The following is a 15,273-nucleotide window of genomic DNA, read 5'->3' as shown; positions in this document are numbered from 1 at the left end:
ATGTTTGTACTTTCAATGTTTTATTATTTTCTAACATATTGACATATCTTTTTTTAATATGTAATACTTCAATAAGCTTTACTTTTATTGTTTGGAAAAGTATAAATATAAAAGTTTGGAAAAGTATATATAAAACCACATTGCATTACACATTCAAGTCCACAATTTAAAAATACCGATAGTTTTTTTTTAACTCAAAAATACAGATAGGTTAAAAATTAATAATAGAAATATATTTGTTTGTAACATCCCATATTATAACCATAGTAATGTTCCTCACGATTTTATTTCTTAAAAATGTGAAAAATATATTAATAAGCACTTATTCCACTTTTCTAATTCTCATATGTTATTATTGGTACATTATTGGTTCATTATCTATATATTTAAATCAAATGAATTGTTTGTTTTGAACCATAATTTTCTCTATAAAACAGCAAGTCACACAATGAACATCTTAAACTAAATGCTTCAATATCATATTAAAATTCCATTTTCATCATTAACAATGTTTTTTTAATCTCGAATACTCAAAAGTTCTAAAGAACATTATTCTCAAAGTTGAACAATAAAAAATAAATAAATTTTGAAAATATGTATGTATTATTATATTTAAATAAGTTATATATTTTGATATTTTATGATCTGAATAAAAAGTGCAAAAATATTAGTGACATTTACAGAAATTATTTATTATATATAATTTTATGATTAATTAACATAATTAACTAAACAAAAATCTGCGCATGCGCGCGAGATATAACCTACTAAATAATAAAACAATTTTTTACAACGGTATGATGATACAAGATTTTAGTTCTTTCTTATGACTCAAGAAGATTTAAAACTCTATTCTTCTCCTACAAGTGTATTGAATTGAAGACTTCAGAAAATTTTGTGGAATTTAGAAAATTTTGGATTTTGTAAGATTTATGTGAGATTTTATGATACTTTGGTGGAATTGTTAGTTTTTTTTGTTTTTTTAAAAAAGAATTATAGATTGTGATTTGGTGAGATTATTTTAGAAGTATAGGGTGGTTTTAGGAGATTGTAATAACAAAAGACAAGATTTGGATTTCAAAAAATATATATTGAAACGTGCTTAAGCAAAGATGCTAGTGACGAAGAATGTACCTGTGAGTGTATTTATCACCATTTTGCAATTACAAATCACAGATTAACATAGGCAAACTCCCAAATAACAAAACTAAGTTATGTTGAAAAAAATATGCAAACTCAAAGACACCAAATTCTGAAAGAGAAATGTATAAGGAACAAACACAACGGATTTCTCTCCGATTGTAAGATTAGAGAACTGAAAAAATATAAATACTTGAGGATAGATGGTCAATCTCCATTACACATAGAGAATAAAATCTTTGTATTGCCTCATATAGTACTTGGCATTAGAAACATAGCCTCTACTTATATCATCCTGTGATACCTTACAACTCATTTGTTAACACAATATTGGTCTTGATCACTAACAAAACCAGGACAACTGTCCATTAGTTACCTCAAAGCCGGGCAAGTAATTTATCAGATGACCCTTTTTACCCTGGTCGTCAACAAGTTTTGGTCTGGATTTTAAGTTTTAACCATTCATAACATTGTCCCCTATCAATTTTTCAACTCCCCCAATCTCCATGTACTGGTCACATGTAGGCACCACGTCTCCGTATTCCCCCTTGGTAAAGGAAAAGTTGGCTCTTAGGTATATTTTAAACTGCTTAGTATAAAAGCATATAAAAGAAAGTTAAACAACGTTAATAAATTACAATTTTTATATTTGTATGGTACAGTTAACTTTGATCTTTACACTAATACCTCTTCAAGTGCTCCTAATTGTACATTATATGACAATCGTTCTTCGAATCTGCCCACATTTTCACACTCTTTGAAAGTATTCCAAGCTAACTTAAAGACGGTTTTCATATAATATGGTAACTTTTCCACGTAATCTGGATCCCATATGTATTCATATATATGAAATACTATTTACTATAGTTTTTTCTAGGGATATCTCTATTACATTTTTGTAGTCCACACGAGTCAACTCCTCATGTATAAATATTCTTGTGTCACAGCTCAAACCTTTATATATATATATAAGATCGTTACAATTTTAATATGTATATTTGTAAAAGGAGACAGAGATCTAGAGACTAGAATCAGAGAACACATAGTGTAGTACAGTAGTAATGTAGTATTTGATTTCATTCAGGAGTTTTATTCTATTTCACTAAGATTTTTTATGGGGATACTGATTTTTGAGGATTAATTAATAACGTGACAAGAAAGTTTTGATGGTGTTTTTATTCTACAACTTCGGAAACATTACCATATCTAGCCATCACAAGGGTAAATACGATTTTGAGCTTAGCTTGTGCAACTCTCCCTCGTGAAAACTGTGGCTATAAATATACCATTAATGCGAATAAATAACACTCGATCAATCTATCCCTGAAGTAAGGTGGAAGTTTAGATGCAAGATCTTGCTGCTTCCAGCCTTCACCATCTGCAAAACACATTAATGACTTTTTCAAGCTCGCAAGAAAAAATATAGCTGGAAGCGTACGTGAAATATGTAGAGTAGTACTTGCTCAGAGTTTTCAGTTCTTGAATCCAATGTAGCTGCATGAACTTGAAGTTTATCTTCGCAAATCTGAGTAGCATCTTGTTGTGATGTTTTTCTTGTTCGTAGAAAGGAAGGTATTCCCTCGTGAATACCATTTTGGCATTGTAATGCTGAGGCATGCGAAGAGCGTTTCGTATACGCATTGAGATATATATGGGGCGAACTTGCTTAGCTAACGACTCCAAGGTTTCTTGTCGTGAAGCTTAACGCTTCGTCCAGTTTATCCTTTCTCGTCTTCCTCAAGTGAGAAACTTCATACAAACTCACCATACCCTTGACATCTCTGACTAGAGATTCCTTAAACTTTTTATTCTCTCTTTCGAATCTCTTGAAAACCTCTTTTCGTCAACAGAAGCATGCATCTTGTTATTATACATATAACATATAATTCAATGAAAAAAAAAAAAATGTGGTTCAGCTCGTTTAGAAGTCTCTTTAAACTCGACAATTGTATGTAAAAAAGCTAAAAACTCGACAAATTCCACATTCGGTAGTTATAACTTATAGGTTATAACCCTCTTAATAATTATATTACAGTAGATTCTACTTCCTCAAGACGGTGGGTATGTTGTATAAATGAGTCAGAAATTATTAGGGAAATATATAAAGTTTTCACGATATCAATTTCTTCTATGTAGTTAAATCAATGGTCCAACTAGTCTACCTTTTTTTTTTTTATATTTTTAACAGATTAAATTGTATTTTCTTGTTTTTGAGATTTTGTTTTTGATAATTTGTATTTGGTTTTGTCAAAGTGTGGAGTGTGGACTTACTTTTATATGGTTCACCCATGTTTTTTCGGTGCTAGATCATAAACCGGACCTGCCGGTTCGACCGATCGGTTATGGGTTAATAGGTAAAACCGTAAAATCTGTAAAACCCTTTTTGGTTTTAATCATCGAAATCGAAAGAGGGGTTTTGGTTGCCGGAGAGAAGCTTTTGTCTCACCACCCACCGGCTTCTTCCTTCTCGTCCTGGGAAATCATCGCCACAGAAAACGATTACGCTGAGTATGGGAAGAGATAAAGAGGATGCGGCGGAGAGAGAGATTGATTCTGTTGTTCCATGGATGAGAGCTCCGATTGACGTCAGCAATGTCGAAACCTGTGCTCTCGAAACCCTCCCTTGCCTTAATCCCAGGTAACATCGACTTATGTATATAATATAAGATTTGATTGAAGTATCTCTGTTACGGCTTTTGATTCCAGCTGAAAGTTTCTTAGTTGTATGATGACTTTTTTAAGCTTCTGAAACTATGTTCTCTTTAATATGTGATAAGGTTGATGAAAGCATTGGAGGAGATGGGTATCTCTTCACTTTTTCCAGTGCAAGTTTCAGTTTGGCATGAGACAATAGGACCAGGTGGTTTCGAAAGAGACATCTGTGTTAACTCTCCAACAGGAAGTGGCAAGACTCTCTCTTATGCTTTACCAATTGTGCAAATCCTTGCTTCTCGTCCTGTCAGATGCCTCCGTGCTTTAGTCGTTTTGCCCACTCGTGATTTAGCCTTGCAGGTAGGTTCTCACTTCTGGCTTTGTTCTTTTTTTTTTTTTGTGAAACGCAACATCAACTTCTATGGTTTACTGAAGTCTTCCGTTTTGTCATTGCTAAGTTTAGGTTAAGGATGTGTTTGATGCTATAGCTCCAGCTGTGGGATTAACTGTTGGTTCAGCTGTGGGTCAATCTTCTATAGCTGGTGAAATCTCACAGCTCATTAAGACGCCTAAACTTGATGCGGGGATATGCTTTGATCCTGACGATCTTTCCCAAAACCTTGAGAGTGCTGTGGACATATTGGTAGCAACACCAGGAAGGCTGATGGATCATATCAACAACACCAAGGGATTTACGCTTGAGCATTTGCGTTACCTTGTATGATAAAAAAAAATCTAGATTTCGCTTCTTACTTTACCTCTGTCTTAGTTTTCAATTTGTTTGATAAAGCGAATTTTTTTCAGGTTGTTGATGAAACCGACAGATTGCTAAGGGAAGCTTATCAATCATGGCTACCAACTGTTCTGCAACTTACTCAGGCATCTGACGATGGCCTATTTCCTACAGCGTTTGTTCCTTCCGCTTTTGGTGCTCTGCAGACTGTTCGTAGACAGTGAGTTACATCTCTCGAGCATATTTCCTTTGTTATACTACATTAGTCACATAATAACCTCAGCTGGTTAAAGGCTGTAGTCAAAGCTGATTAAAAGTAACTAATGTGATGCTTACTTTAAATCCACAGAAGTGTGGAAAGAGGTTTCAAGGGTAAACCATATCCAAGGTTGGTGAAGATGGTATTATCAGCTACATTGACGCAGGATCCAAGCAAGCTTATTCAGCTTGACCTGCATCATCCGTTATTCATGACAACTGGAGGAAGCCGATACAGACTACCCGAGAAGTTGGAATGCCTTAGACTGGTATGTATATGTGTTTAATGTGTCATTTTTTTCTTCAAGTTTGTGCTTTGACACAACATTTGTCTGCAAAAATTTATCTCCTGATTTTACGTCACATGTTTTTAACAGATTTGCGAAACCGGGATGAAGCCTGTATATTTAGTTGCTCTCCTAAAATCATGGGAAGGTGAAAAGTGTATCATCTTCACATCCTCCGTAGAGACAACTCGTCGTCTATGCAAGTTACTCAACTTTTTCGGTGACGCAAACATAAAAGCAAAAGAGTATTCAGGTGGTCTGAACCAATCAGTTCGAAGGTAATACTTGAATCTTGCATCACTTAATAGGACCCTGTGGCACTCAAATATAAAGAAATCTGCTCATTTATTGAAAATTTTTGCCTGCAGCAAAGAATTAAAGGCCTTTAGAAAAGGCGATATCCAAGTTCTTGTTGCGTCTGATGCTCTAACACGTGGAATGGATGTTAAAGGGGTAACAAATGTCATAAACTATGATATGCCTCCTTTTGCAAAGACCTTCATCCATCGTGCTGGGCGGACAGCTAGAGCAGGCCAGGCTGGGCGGTGCTTCACATTGCTGAGTAATCATGAGGTAAACTGAAACTATATTCTGCACATACACACAAACATTCTTTCTCTATCACTTATGTGGAAACACAAGCTAGAGGTACGTGAGATAATAGATACTAGATGACAAGGTGTGTCTCAAACAGGGGAAGAAAATACAATATCAGAATCTTGTACTCATCTCACTGAATTATTCACTAATCACTTAGGGTAATTGTATAGGGCAATTGCCATGCTTAAGCTCTTGACTCTAGCTCCACTTGTTCATTTGGATATTTTAAAAATTTTCAGGTAAGGCGTTTCTCAAAGCTCCTGAAGAAAGTTGGGAGTGATTCATGTCCTATCTATCCGATCTCGCCCACTTCATTAGATTCCATTCGTGCCACTTACACACCCGGTAATTTCTTAGCCTAGTGTACATATTTCTAGGAAACAACACTCTACAAAATAGACATGAAAGTACTCTGTTAGTGCATAGGAAACATATGAGGCCATTCATATCATTTGTATATTGGCAAATGATGAAGTCATTTCTCGTTGCAGCTCTAGAGAAGCTCAAGAAGTTGGTTGAGTCAGAAGCACCCAAGAAAGGAAGACAAGCTTTTAGGCACAATTCAAGAACCGGAAACTCCCAAACCAAATTCAACAAAACGACATCAGACACATAGTTCATCTGGGTCTGTCGGATCAAGTACTCAATCGGGTTGGATCCAGTGATATTATTGGTTTGAGATATTTCTTGGTGTAAAAGTTTTTGTAGGCGAAGTATCCATCCATTGTATTAATGAAACCTCAATTTATTGTTGCTTTTAATTCAATGATTTCCAATTGGATGATTTCTTCCTCCTAAAACAACCACAAACGTTGCTTTTAATTAATTTATGAAACCTCAATGATTTCCAATTTAATGAAACCTCAATGATCATTGAATTAATTTATTGTTGCTTTTAATTCAATGATTTCTTCCTCCTAAAACAACCACAAACGTATCACTTATCCCCAGCAGCAGCTTTTCCAACATGTAATCCAGTGAAATCCAGCATCAGTACAACAACTTTATAAACCCACAAGATTAAGGTACAGCAACATATACAAGAAGTTCTAAAACTACTGATCACAAATAGAGCTACAGATTTGTTTTTGGGGTTTTCGTTCTTGAAAGTCTCACAAAAATCTTTCCCTACAGATCACAAATCAACATGGGTATTAACACACATAATATTATTGGAACCATCAACAAATCAAATCAAAGTATGGGCAATAACGAGATTCGTTGGACAAGCAAGATTCATAACCTATGGGATCAATCACGATAGACAGAGGGATCAACTGAACGAAAACGAAACAAATCGGTGACGAAGAAACTCACCCGCTTAAGATGATTCTGAACAGAAGGAGAAATTATGAACGGAAGGATAACCTCAAAACTCGAATCATTCTGTTCCGATTCTGAGACAAGATTAGCGATAGAAAGAGAGAGGAGGAAGAGAAAGAGGCACAATCGACATTTTTCTTTATATAAAACGGTTCACCCAACCAATACGCAACACGTCACCGTCTCTTTTTTTTCTTTCTTTTTGTTTTTGGTTTGGTATATATACACAACACACCATTTTTCATTTATTTTTAATCACCTTCACATTAAAAAAAGAGAAATTTATGATTTATGCCATGTACAGTCATTGTGACCAATGCCACTTTCAACCAAGCATTTTTTAATATGCCATAGGACCCACTTCTGACTAATCTAAAATGACAAAATTGTCCTTAACTAAAGCTTTCATTTGTTTCTCTCTTCTTCTCTCATTTCTCTCGATCTCTCTCCAATTCACCATTTTTGTTTTTTTCAAAACCTCCAAAACTTCATTCTCTTTCTCCAAAACCCCATCTCTCCACATATCCAACTCTCTCTCTCTCTCTCCAAATTTCCATCTCTTTCATTTCAAACCTCTATATGATTCGCCTGTCCAGAATTTGCGATTCAAAAAACACATTGATGCATCTCCGGTGGACAAGATCCACAGTCAGATGGACAAGATGTCAAGATGTCTTTTGTTTTTTGATGGACCAGATCCGGTGGACTAGAAAACTGGTAAACCAAACTTTTCCATTTTACTAACAAATCTTGTCCATCCTTGAGATCTTATGAAGTTGATATAGTCCACTAGAGAAAAGAAAGTTTTAGGGACTATAAATACCTTGGTTGTCGGATATGGTCCACCAGAGTCAAAAAGCGTCGACGGACAAAAAGCGCCGATAGACAAAATTGGGGTGCACAACGAATTTTGATGTTGTATTTGATCTATTGTATCTGCAGACCTGTTATGTGGACAGAATTGTGAGTGGACATAAAAAACATATCTAGAGGTTGAATCTGGTCCACCCAAAGTATAAAAAGTTTAGCAGACTTGTAGGGTAGACAAGTTATTTTAATAAATTTTGGACAATAATGGACATGTAAAGTCCAACCAAGTAGATCAGATCAATTTGAGAGGTTGATAGACAAATTAGGGATGAACTAAACCTGATTATATGGATTTGGTCCACTGGAATGTTATTTACTAAAAGGTTATTTATGTCTTTTTGCTATGTGGCATGATAATGGAAAGTGGCAGAATTGATAAGAAAAGAAAAAAATGGCATTTTCTATAAGTTTTGTTTAAAAAATGGCATTCTTGACTAAAATCCCTTAAAAAAAACCCCTCATAAAAACCTCCGTTGGACTTGCTCTTAGCTCAGAATGTAAAGCAAGATACATGTCATATAGATTTCTTTTGAAGACAAAAATCTAGAACTCGTTAATAAACAAAATTTAATTTGAAAATAATTAAAAACGACTAAAAACATATGATTTATTATACAAAATCAGTTTATCTCACAAACTAACACAAAACAAGGTCAAATGGGTGAAATACTTAATCACATATAATTAAAAGCAATTCATTAGTAATATACTCTTTCCGTTTTGTTTTAGTTGTTTTTCTAGAGTGAAAATTTTGTTTTATAATAGTTGCCGTTTTGAATTTTCAGTGTAGATATTTTATATATATTTCAATTTTGTCAAACTATCTTAATGTCTTGATCAATTCAAAAAATTAGAAAATATATTAAAGAAGGGTAAAATATAAAATTTAATTATTTTCTTAATTTGTATGAAATAACCTTAAAAGACAACTAATTTGAATCGGAGGAAGTATCGTACAACTGAACAATTGAATCTGTAACATCTTAAACCATGCAAAACTGCATTGAAATAATGAAAATTGATTGCTGTTTTACTTAATAACTCATTGTTTATATCATGCATGATCTTTAAATATTGTATAAAAGTCATCTATAAGTTGACAAAATAATTTAAGATATCACTCAACATTTGTTTTCCTTCTCACTTAATTTTGGATCTTATCATTATAGTTAGAAAGGAAGAATGGTGATCTTTTGCTTAGGTTTTGCTTATATTTGGCTCATATTTTATTTTCTCTTCCTTCATTTTTTTAGTAGTGTGATAAATCAATAGAATTGTAGTATAATTCACTTCAAATTTATATTATATCTAGACTTCTTTTTCTTGTATGCTATAGATTTTTCTTCAAGACAAAAATCTAGGAAAACTCATTAATAAACAAAATTTAATTTGAGAAATAATTAAAAACGACTAAAAACATATGATTTATTCTACAAAATCAGTTTATCTCGCAAACTAACGAAAACAAGGCCAAATGGGTGAAATACTTAATCACATATAACTAAAAGCTATTCAATAGTAATATACTCTTTCCATTGTTGATGGAGCATGGCAAAAGTAGGTACAAAGAAGATGTGTTTGTGAATGGACACACCTCAGTGTGGGGTTCATGGTGGGACAAACACCAGTGGGGATATGCCTGCTGCAAACTGAAGATCAGATTATGTTGCTGCACTAAATTTCTCTACCATTGACAAAATTTTGTGTCAGTTTGGGTTTACAAATAAGGTGATTAGAATATAGATTTTACAATTAGAATGAAATTATATGTCGGTTTGGGTTTACAAATGAAATGATTAGGATTTAGGGTTTCAGTTTGTTCAATTATGTTTTTATTTTTAAATTAACCGAATCAGGACACGTTTTGAGTAATGACACCAAACTATAATTGTCCAGGATATTTTTATCTTCTTTATATATGTTAGTTAATAGTGTAGAAGTTTATAATTAGATCTAGACATTATAATGTATTTAATCTCATTTAGAAGTTTTATTCTATTTCACTAAGATTTTATCATGGGGATACTGATTTGTGAGGATTAAATAATCACGAGACAAGAAGTTTTGGATGGTGCTGTTACCTTTCCACGCAATCAACAAGAGCTGCAACTTCAGAAACATTACTATATCTATCACAAGTTTCATCAGCAAGGGTAAAGACTGTGCTGATCATATATAGCTTGTGGAATTCCCTGATCCCACGTGAAAACTGTGACTCGAAATATACAATTAATGCAAATAAATAGCATTCGACCAATCTATCCCTGAAGTAAGGTGGGAGTTTAGATGCAAGCTCTTGCTGCTTCAACCATCTGCAAAACATATTAATGACTTTTTCAGCTCGTATTGCAAGAAAGAAACATAGCTAGACGTGAAAAATGTAGAGTAGTACTTGTTCAGAGTTTTTAGTTCTTGAATCCGATGTAGCTGCATGAACTTGAAGTTGATCTTTGCAAATCTTAGTAGCATCTTTTTCGTCGTCTATGCAAGTTACTCAACTTTTTCGGTGACGCAAAAATTTAAGCAAAAGAGTAATCAGGTGGTCTTAACCAATCAGTTTGAACGTGGTCTTAAGCAAAAGAGTATTCAGGTGGTCTCATTCAAATTATAATTATGTATGTTTGTGCTCTTTATTTTTTTCCATAATAGTATGGTTCAGATTTGTCCGTATACTGTCGGAATCAGTGAATAGTGCGTAAAACCAAATTTTTAAAAGGTGTGTGTAGAGGAGAATCATACATAGAAGAACCAAGTTGGATAGAGTGATCTCTTTAGTGAAGACAATATGTCCTGACGTTCATTTTATAAAAATTGTTTTAGTCTGCAAATGATGTATAGTAGTGTTCCAAAGTGCCAACCCGGATTACCGCAAATTAGTCAATTATAAATTCATTATAAATTTAGTTTGTGATTTTGTTACAAACATATATGTAGCGGGGAAATGATGTGAATTTCACAAATTTGTGGGAGACATGTTCGCCACAAATTTTGTTATTGAAAAAGACAGACATATATCATAAATACCAAGTATTATTATTTCAAATGCTAATAAGCTTGACAAACAAAGATGTGATATGATCCTTGTATCTTCCTTCGGGATGAGTGTATTCTTCACCAGACCTATAAGTAAAGTCTAGTATTTTTCCAAATATAATAGCCCGCTTAAGGGCTTGTCGTGGCACACTCTTTGTTGTCTTCAATATCTCATCGTTCACTGTTTTATCCAAGTCCCTAACCATTTTCTGAAGCTTTGTGAATGTTTCCTCCTCGGTGACTTTGTGTTGCTTCATATAGTACATGATGGCATTAACATCATACCCTCTGCTCATGTCACTCTGTTAGGTACCATATGTGCATTAGCATTACTAATTATGTCTTAATCACTAAACAAACAAGAGATCATGTAATTTTTGTTACCTCAAAGCCGGCCATGTCATTCATTAGACGAGCCTTTTTAGCCTGAGCCTCAACGAATTTTGGTCTTGATTTTAGCCATTCATAACCTTGTTCCCTAGATATTTTCTCCAACCCCATAAAACTGCTTGCTATACTTATATACATTGTTACTTCGACTCCCCCAATCTCCAAAAACTCATCAAATGTAGGCACCACGTCTCCTTTTTCCCAGTTGGTAAAGCTAAAGAGGGATCTCAAGTATATCTTGAACTGCTTATGCGGATCATACAAAAGAATGTTAAACAACATCAATTAATTTAATGATTTTGATATTAAGATATTTGGATGGTTGTAATTTTATGTACACTACCTCTTCGAGTGCAACTTGCACACTATATGAAAATCCCTCGTCCAACCTGCCTGCACTTTCGCACTCTTTGAAAGTATTCCAAGCAAACTTGAAGACGATTTTCATATAATCTGGTAAATTTTCTACATAATCTGGATCCCATCTGTACATTTATACTGAGATTTTTAATTATACGGAAAATATATTCATTGTATATAATTACAGCTCTCTCTATTCTATATATATATATTATATCAAATGTTTGATATATTATTTTTTTTCCATGTTCTTTTGATCATTTGTTATCATGTTTTTACTTTGATATATATAAATGATGTCTTAGTGTTAATTTTTTTTGTTTTAAAAATAATAATATAATTTATTGAGATCTGCGTTTTTTTCTACAACATCTTATGAAACAAACCTAAGAAGGATAATGTTTCCTAATGCTAGATCATTTACTTAACTTGTAAATTAATTAACATAAACAAAACAAAACAAAACAACTTACTTCATACTAGATGACCTGCGTGATTACGCGGACTTTAAAATATTTAAGCTTTTATTGATAAATCAATATAGTAAATAATAATTCATACATTTTTTAACAGATTTAATCTGATAATCCTACTATATTAATTGAGAAGTACAAATATGAAACTAATCTTAAAATATGTAAAAAATTACATTCAATTGCCATTAGAAAAGTTTAATTAAGATTAATTAATTAAATATAATTAGTTAAAGATAAAACATGTTGCAGATAAAAATAAAAAAATCTAGAAAAATTAAAAAAAAATTTACTCAAATCAAAACTAACTTGTACTTGAAAAAAATAAAAATAAAAATTAACAGCTAAGATTTTTTTAAAAATACAGATAATTATTAGTTAATAAAAAATTATTTTTCTCTCTAATAAATTATGGACAAAAATTACTAAATATTTTCTTAAAAAATATAAACCAATCAGAATTTCAAAACTAAGATTTTATATCCAAGTAGAGTAGTAGACAATAAATTTTGTTTTAATAACTAGATTTCAAAATTTTTATTAAGATTTTAAATTATGATTCTCCTATCATCTTTTTCTATTTATTTTATTTACAAATTGTTTGGAACTTTCATTTATATGATTAATAAATATACAAAAAATTTTCCGCATATGTTGTGATTTGAATTTTTAAAAACAAATATATATTACTCAATCTATGAAAAAAATGTTTGTCTTAATTTTTACATTGGCGGGTTGATACATGTCAAATGGACCAATATTCTATTTTGTGATAATTTATATTTGGTAACTTAAAAAAGAACGGTTTTAAAACTCATGCACTCTAGCCTCCAGTACAATTTAACCTTTTAAACCAACCTTTTAAATTCAGCCTTAATTATTTTGGGGCTTGTGGCCTTTATAAACTCAGCGCCGGCTCTGGTTCTAAGCCCAAAAAAATTAGTAAAATAATGAATAATGGCCTAAGAACAATTTTTTTGATCTTGAATAAGAACTGATTTAAGCTCAGTTCTTATTGGTCGTGGCTTCACGTGATTGGCCGAGATTTTTTGCAAAGAAAGAAAAAAATAAAATGTTTGTTTGTGTGTTTAATTAAATAAAATGTTTGTGTGTTTACTTAATTAAGTAATATGTTTGTTTGTTTTTTTTTTAATTTTATTTACAATGTTTTTTTGTTTCATAAAATTTTGGTATTGTATTTTGAATTTTAGTAAAAATTTTATAAGTTTGCAATTTAAATGTTATTTTATAAGTTTTTATAATTGTAATATATTTAAGAATATTATATTATTAAATCTTATGATCTTAAACATGTTCTCCCAATAACTAACTTCTTAACAAAAGATCTTAACTAATGATCTTACATTATTTTCATAATATTTTTACTCTAAGAACACCTAAAATAGTTCCCCCTATGGAGATGCCCTTAAAAGATAGTGATATGGTATATGACTATATGGAGTCATGGTCAAGTGGTAAAGTAATCAGTGAATTTTATTTCATTAATTAGGAATTTAGGATCTCTATATTGCACTAGGATTTTTTCATGGGTTGGCTTAGAGATTTTTCTCATGTAAGAAGGGGATACTCGTTTGTTACAAGAAAGTGTTGGAACATGTTACCTTTCCACGCAATGAACAAGAGCTGCAAGTTCAGAAACATTACCATACCTGTCACACGTGTCATCAACAAGGGTAAGGACTGTGTTGATCTTAGCTAGTGCAACTCTACCACGTGAAAACTGTGGCTCGTAATGTACAATTAATGCTAATAAATAGCACTCGGTCAACCTATCCCTGAAGTAAGGTGGGAGTTTAGATGCAAGGTCTTGCTGCTTCCACCATCTGCAAAACATGTCAATATAATGACTATTGTCGTCAACTTGTATGGCAAAAAACATAGCTAGAAGCGCAAAAAAATCTTGAATAATACATGCTTAGGGATTCCAGTTCTTGTATCCAGTTTAGCTGCAAGAGCTTGAAATTGATCTTAGCAAATCTGAGTAGCATCTTGTTGTGATCTTCTTCTTGTTCATAGAAAGAAATGTATTCCCTCGCGAATACCATTTCTGCATTGTAGTGCTGAGGCATGCAAAGAGCATTTCGTATACGCATTAAAATATGGGGAGAACTTGATCCGGCTATAGCTAACGACTCCAAGTTGCTTGTCGTGAAGCTTAACGCTTCGTCCAAGATATCATCTCTCATCGTCCTCAATTGAGAAGCTTCATACAAGCTCACCGTACCCTTGACTTCACCGATTAAAGAATATTCCTTATTAAACTTTTCATTCTCCCCCTTGAATCTCTTGAAAACGCCTGTTTGTCAATAGACACATCTTGTCATAATACATATATGATCAATGAAAAAGAAGATTGCAAATTAAAATCTCGATCATGACAAGTATATATAGCTAGCTAGAGAATTTTTACCGGAAGACATGTTGTAACCGTATGTTCTGAACACCCAAAACATGGTGGAAGTCGTATATAAATCATCTTCATCTGCTATCATCTCATTTATCTTTCCAAAACTCTCTTCTAGAATCTCCTCAATCTCATCTTTGAAGTGGAATGCTACACCAAGGCTCAGAAGCATATATATAAGAAGGATTCTCTTCTTGGTCGACTCAACGCTTTTCGAAGAAAACATGAGCATCTCCCCTACTTTCAACTTTAGGATCTCGATCTCTTGCGCAAGGCCATTCATTTCCTAACAATAAGATCATTTGTTTCATCGTTCCTTTACCCACATATATATATATATATATATATATATATATGAGTGTGTGTGTGTGTGTGTTATATAGACTCACCGAGACATCGACTTGAGCAGAGAGGAAATGATGACCCCATTTCGAAGGTGGCAACTTCTTGAACTTTCGATTAAAACCTTGATCATCAGTCGGAGTGGCAGTGGCCTTCACGCAAACAAGCTTTACATGCTTACCCGGAAATAACTTTTGGGGAAAGCTAGAGAGTTTGCATGACGAAAATAAGTTGGTAGGGAAACTAAGAGAGGGTATAGATCCATGTTTTGGTCCAAAAGCTACTATGCCTTCCATGTTTAGCACTAATGATAAGGAATCGACCATTTTCATCACCAAACTTATAGGCACTTATTATCAAGTTAATCCAAGTTAGATGCATGCTAAG

At 33.0% G+C, this 15,273-nt stretch overlaps 2 protein-coding genes, 2 long non-coding RNA genes and 1 pseudogene across 4 annotated transcripts; 1 reads left to right on the top strand and 4 right to left on the bottom strand.

Annotated features, from left to right (window-relative positions):
- Positions 1-2,287: 2,287 nt before the first annotated feature.
- Positions 2,288-2,940, bottom strand: LOC147930647 (uncharacterized). The gene is made up of 2 exons (XR_015575342.1): positions 2,600-2,940; positions 2,288-2,518 (listed from the first exon to the last, which is right to left on the bottom strand). It is a non-coding gene; the product is annotated as an uncharacterized LOC147930647 (long non-coding RNA).
- A 585-nt stretch (positions 2,941-3,525) lies between these two features.
- LOC104732053 (DEAD-box ATP-dependent RNA helicase 1) lies at positions 3,526-6,454 on the top strand. Its single transcript, XM_087479706.1, has 10 exons — positions 3,526-3,778; positions 3,918-4,152; positions 4,256-4,510; positions 4,597-4,745; positions 4,875-5,052; positions 5,161-5,348; positions 5,439-5,643; positions 5,910-6,015; positions 6,162-6,331; positions 6,379-6,454. The coding sequence occupies exons 1-9, from the start codon at positions 3,651-3,653 to the stop codon at positions 6,284-6,286; spliced, it is 1,569 nt and encodes a 522-aa protein (XP_087335832.1). The 5' UTR covers positions 3,526-3,650; the 3' UTR covers positions 6,287-6,331; positions 6,379-6,454.
- A 67-nt stretch (positions 6,455-6,521) lies between these two features.
- LOC147930646 (uncharacterized) lies at positions 6,522-7,208 on the bottom strand. Its single transcript, XR_015575341.1, has 2 exons — positions 6,988-7,208; positions 6,522-6,798 (listed from the first exon to the last, which is right to left on the bottom strand). It is a non-coding gene; the product is annotated as an uncharacterized LOC147930646 (long non-coding RNA).
- Positions 7,209-9,940: 2,732 nt separating this feature from the next.
- On the bottom strand, positions 9,941-10,332 carry LOC147930645 (terpenoid synthase 1 pseudogene; annotated as a pseudogene).
- A 404-nt stretch (positions 10,333-10,736) lies between these two features.
- LOC104723556 (terpenoid synthase 1) lies at positions 10,737-15,204 on the bottom strand. Its single transcript, XM_087479923.1, has 7 exons — positions 14,934-15,204; positions 14,551-14,830; positions 14,052-14,436; positions 13,790-13,963; positions 11,630-11,771; positions 11,281-11,529; positions 10,737-11,198 (listed from the first exon to the last, which is right to left on the bottom strand). The coding sequence occupies exons 1-7, from the start codon at positions 15,180-15,182 to the stop codon at positions 10,902-10,904; spliced, it is 1,776 nt and encodes a 591-aa protein (XP_087336049.1). The 5' UTR covers positions 15,183-15,204; the 3' UTR covers positions 10,737-10,901.
- Positions 15,205-15,273: the final 69 nt, after the last annotated feature.

Source organism: Camelina sativa, chromosome 12, assembly GCF_030686135.1.
Source record: "Camelina sativa cultivar CO46 ecotype springtype chromosome 12, ASM3068613v1".
Classification (NCBI taxonomy): domain Eukaryota; kingdom Viridiplantae; phylum Streptophyta; class Magnoliopsida; order Brassicales; family Brassicaceae; genus Camelina; species Camelina sativa.
This window is presented reverse-complemented; position numbering and strand designations above follow the sequence as displayed.

Coding starts and splice junctions, on each gene's coding strand:
- LOC104732053 (XM_087479706.1), top strand. CDS start 3,651: ATGGGAAGAGATAAAGAGGATGCGGCGGAGAGAGAGATTGATTCTGTT. Junction 4,746..4,874: donor CTGCAGACTGTTCGTAGACA/GTGAGTTACATC, acceptor TTAAATCCACAG/AAGTGTGGAAAGAGGTTTCA. Junction 5,644..5,909: donor CATTGCTGAGTAATCATGAG/GTAAACTGAAAC, acceptor AAAAATTTTCAG/GTAAGGCGTTTCTCAAAGCT.
- LOC104723556 (XM_087479923.1), bottom strand. CDS start 15,182: ATGGAAGGCATAGTAGCTTTTGGACCAAAACATGGATCTATACCCTCT. Junction 13,964..14,051: donor GAACTGGAATCCCTAAGCAT/GTATTATTCAAG, acceptor CATGTTTTGCAG/ATGGTGGAAGCAGCAAGACC. Junction 11,530..11,629: donor TGCAAGTTGCACTCGAAGAG/GTAGTGTACATA, acceptor CCGCATAAGCAG/TTCAAGATATACTTGAGATC.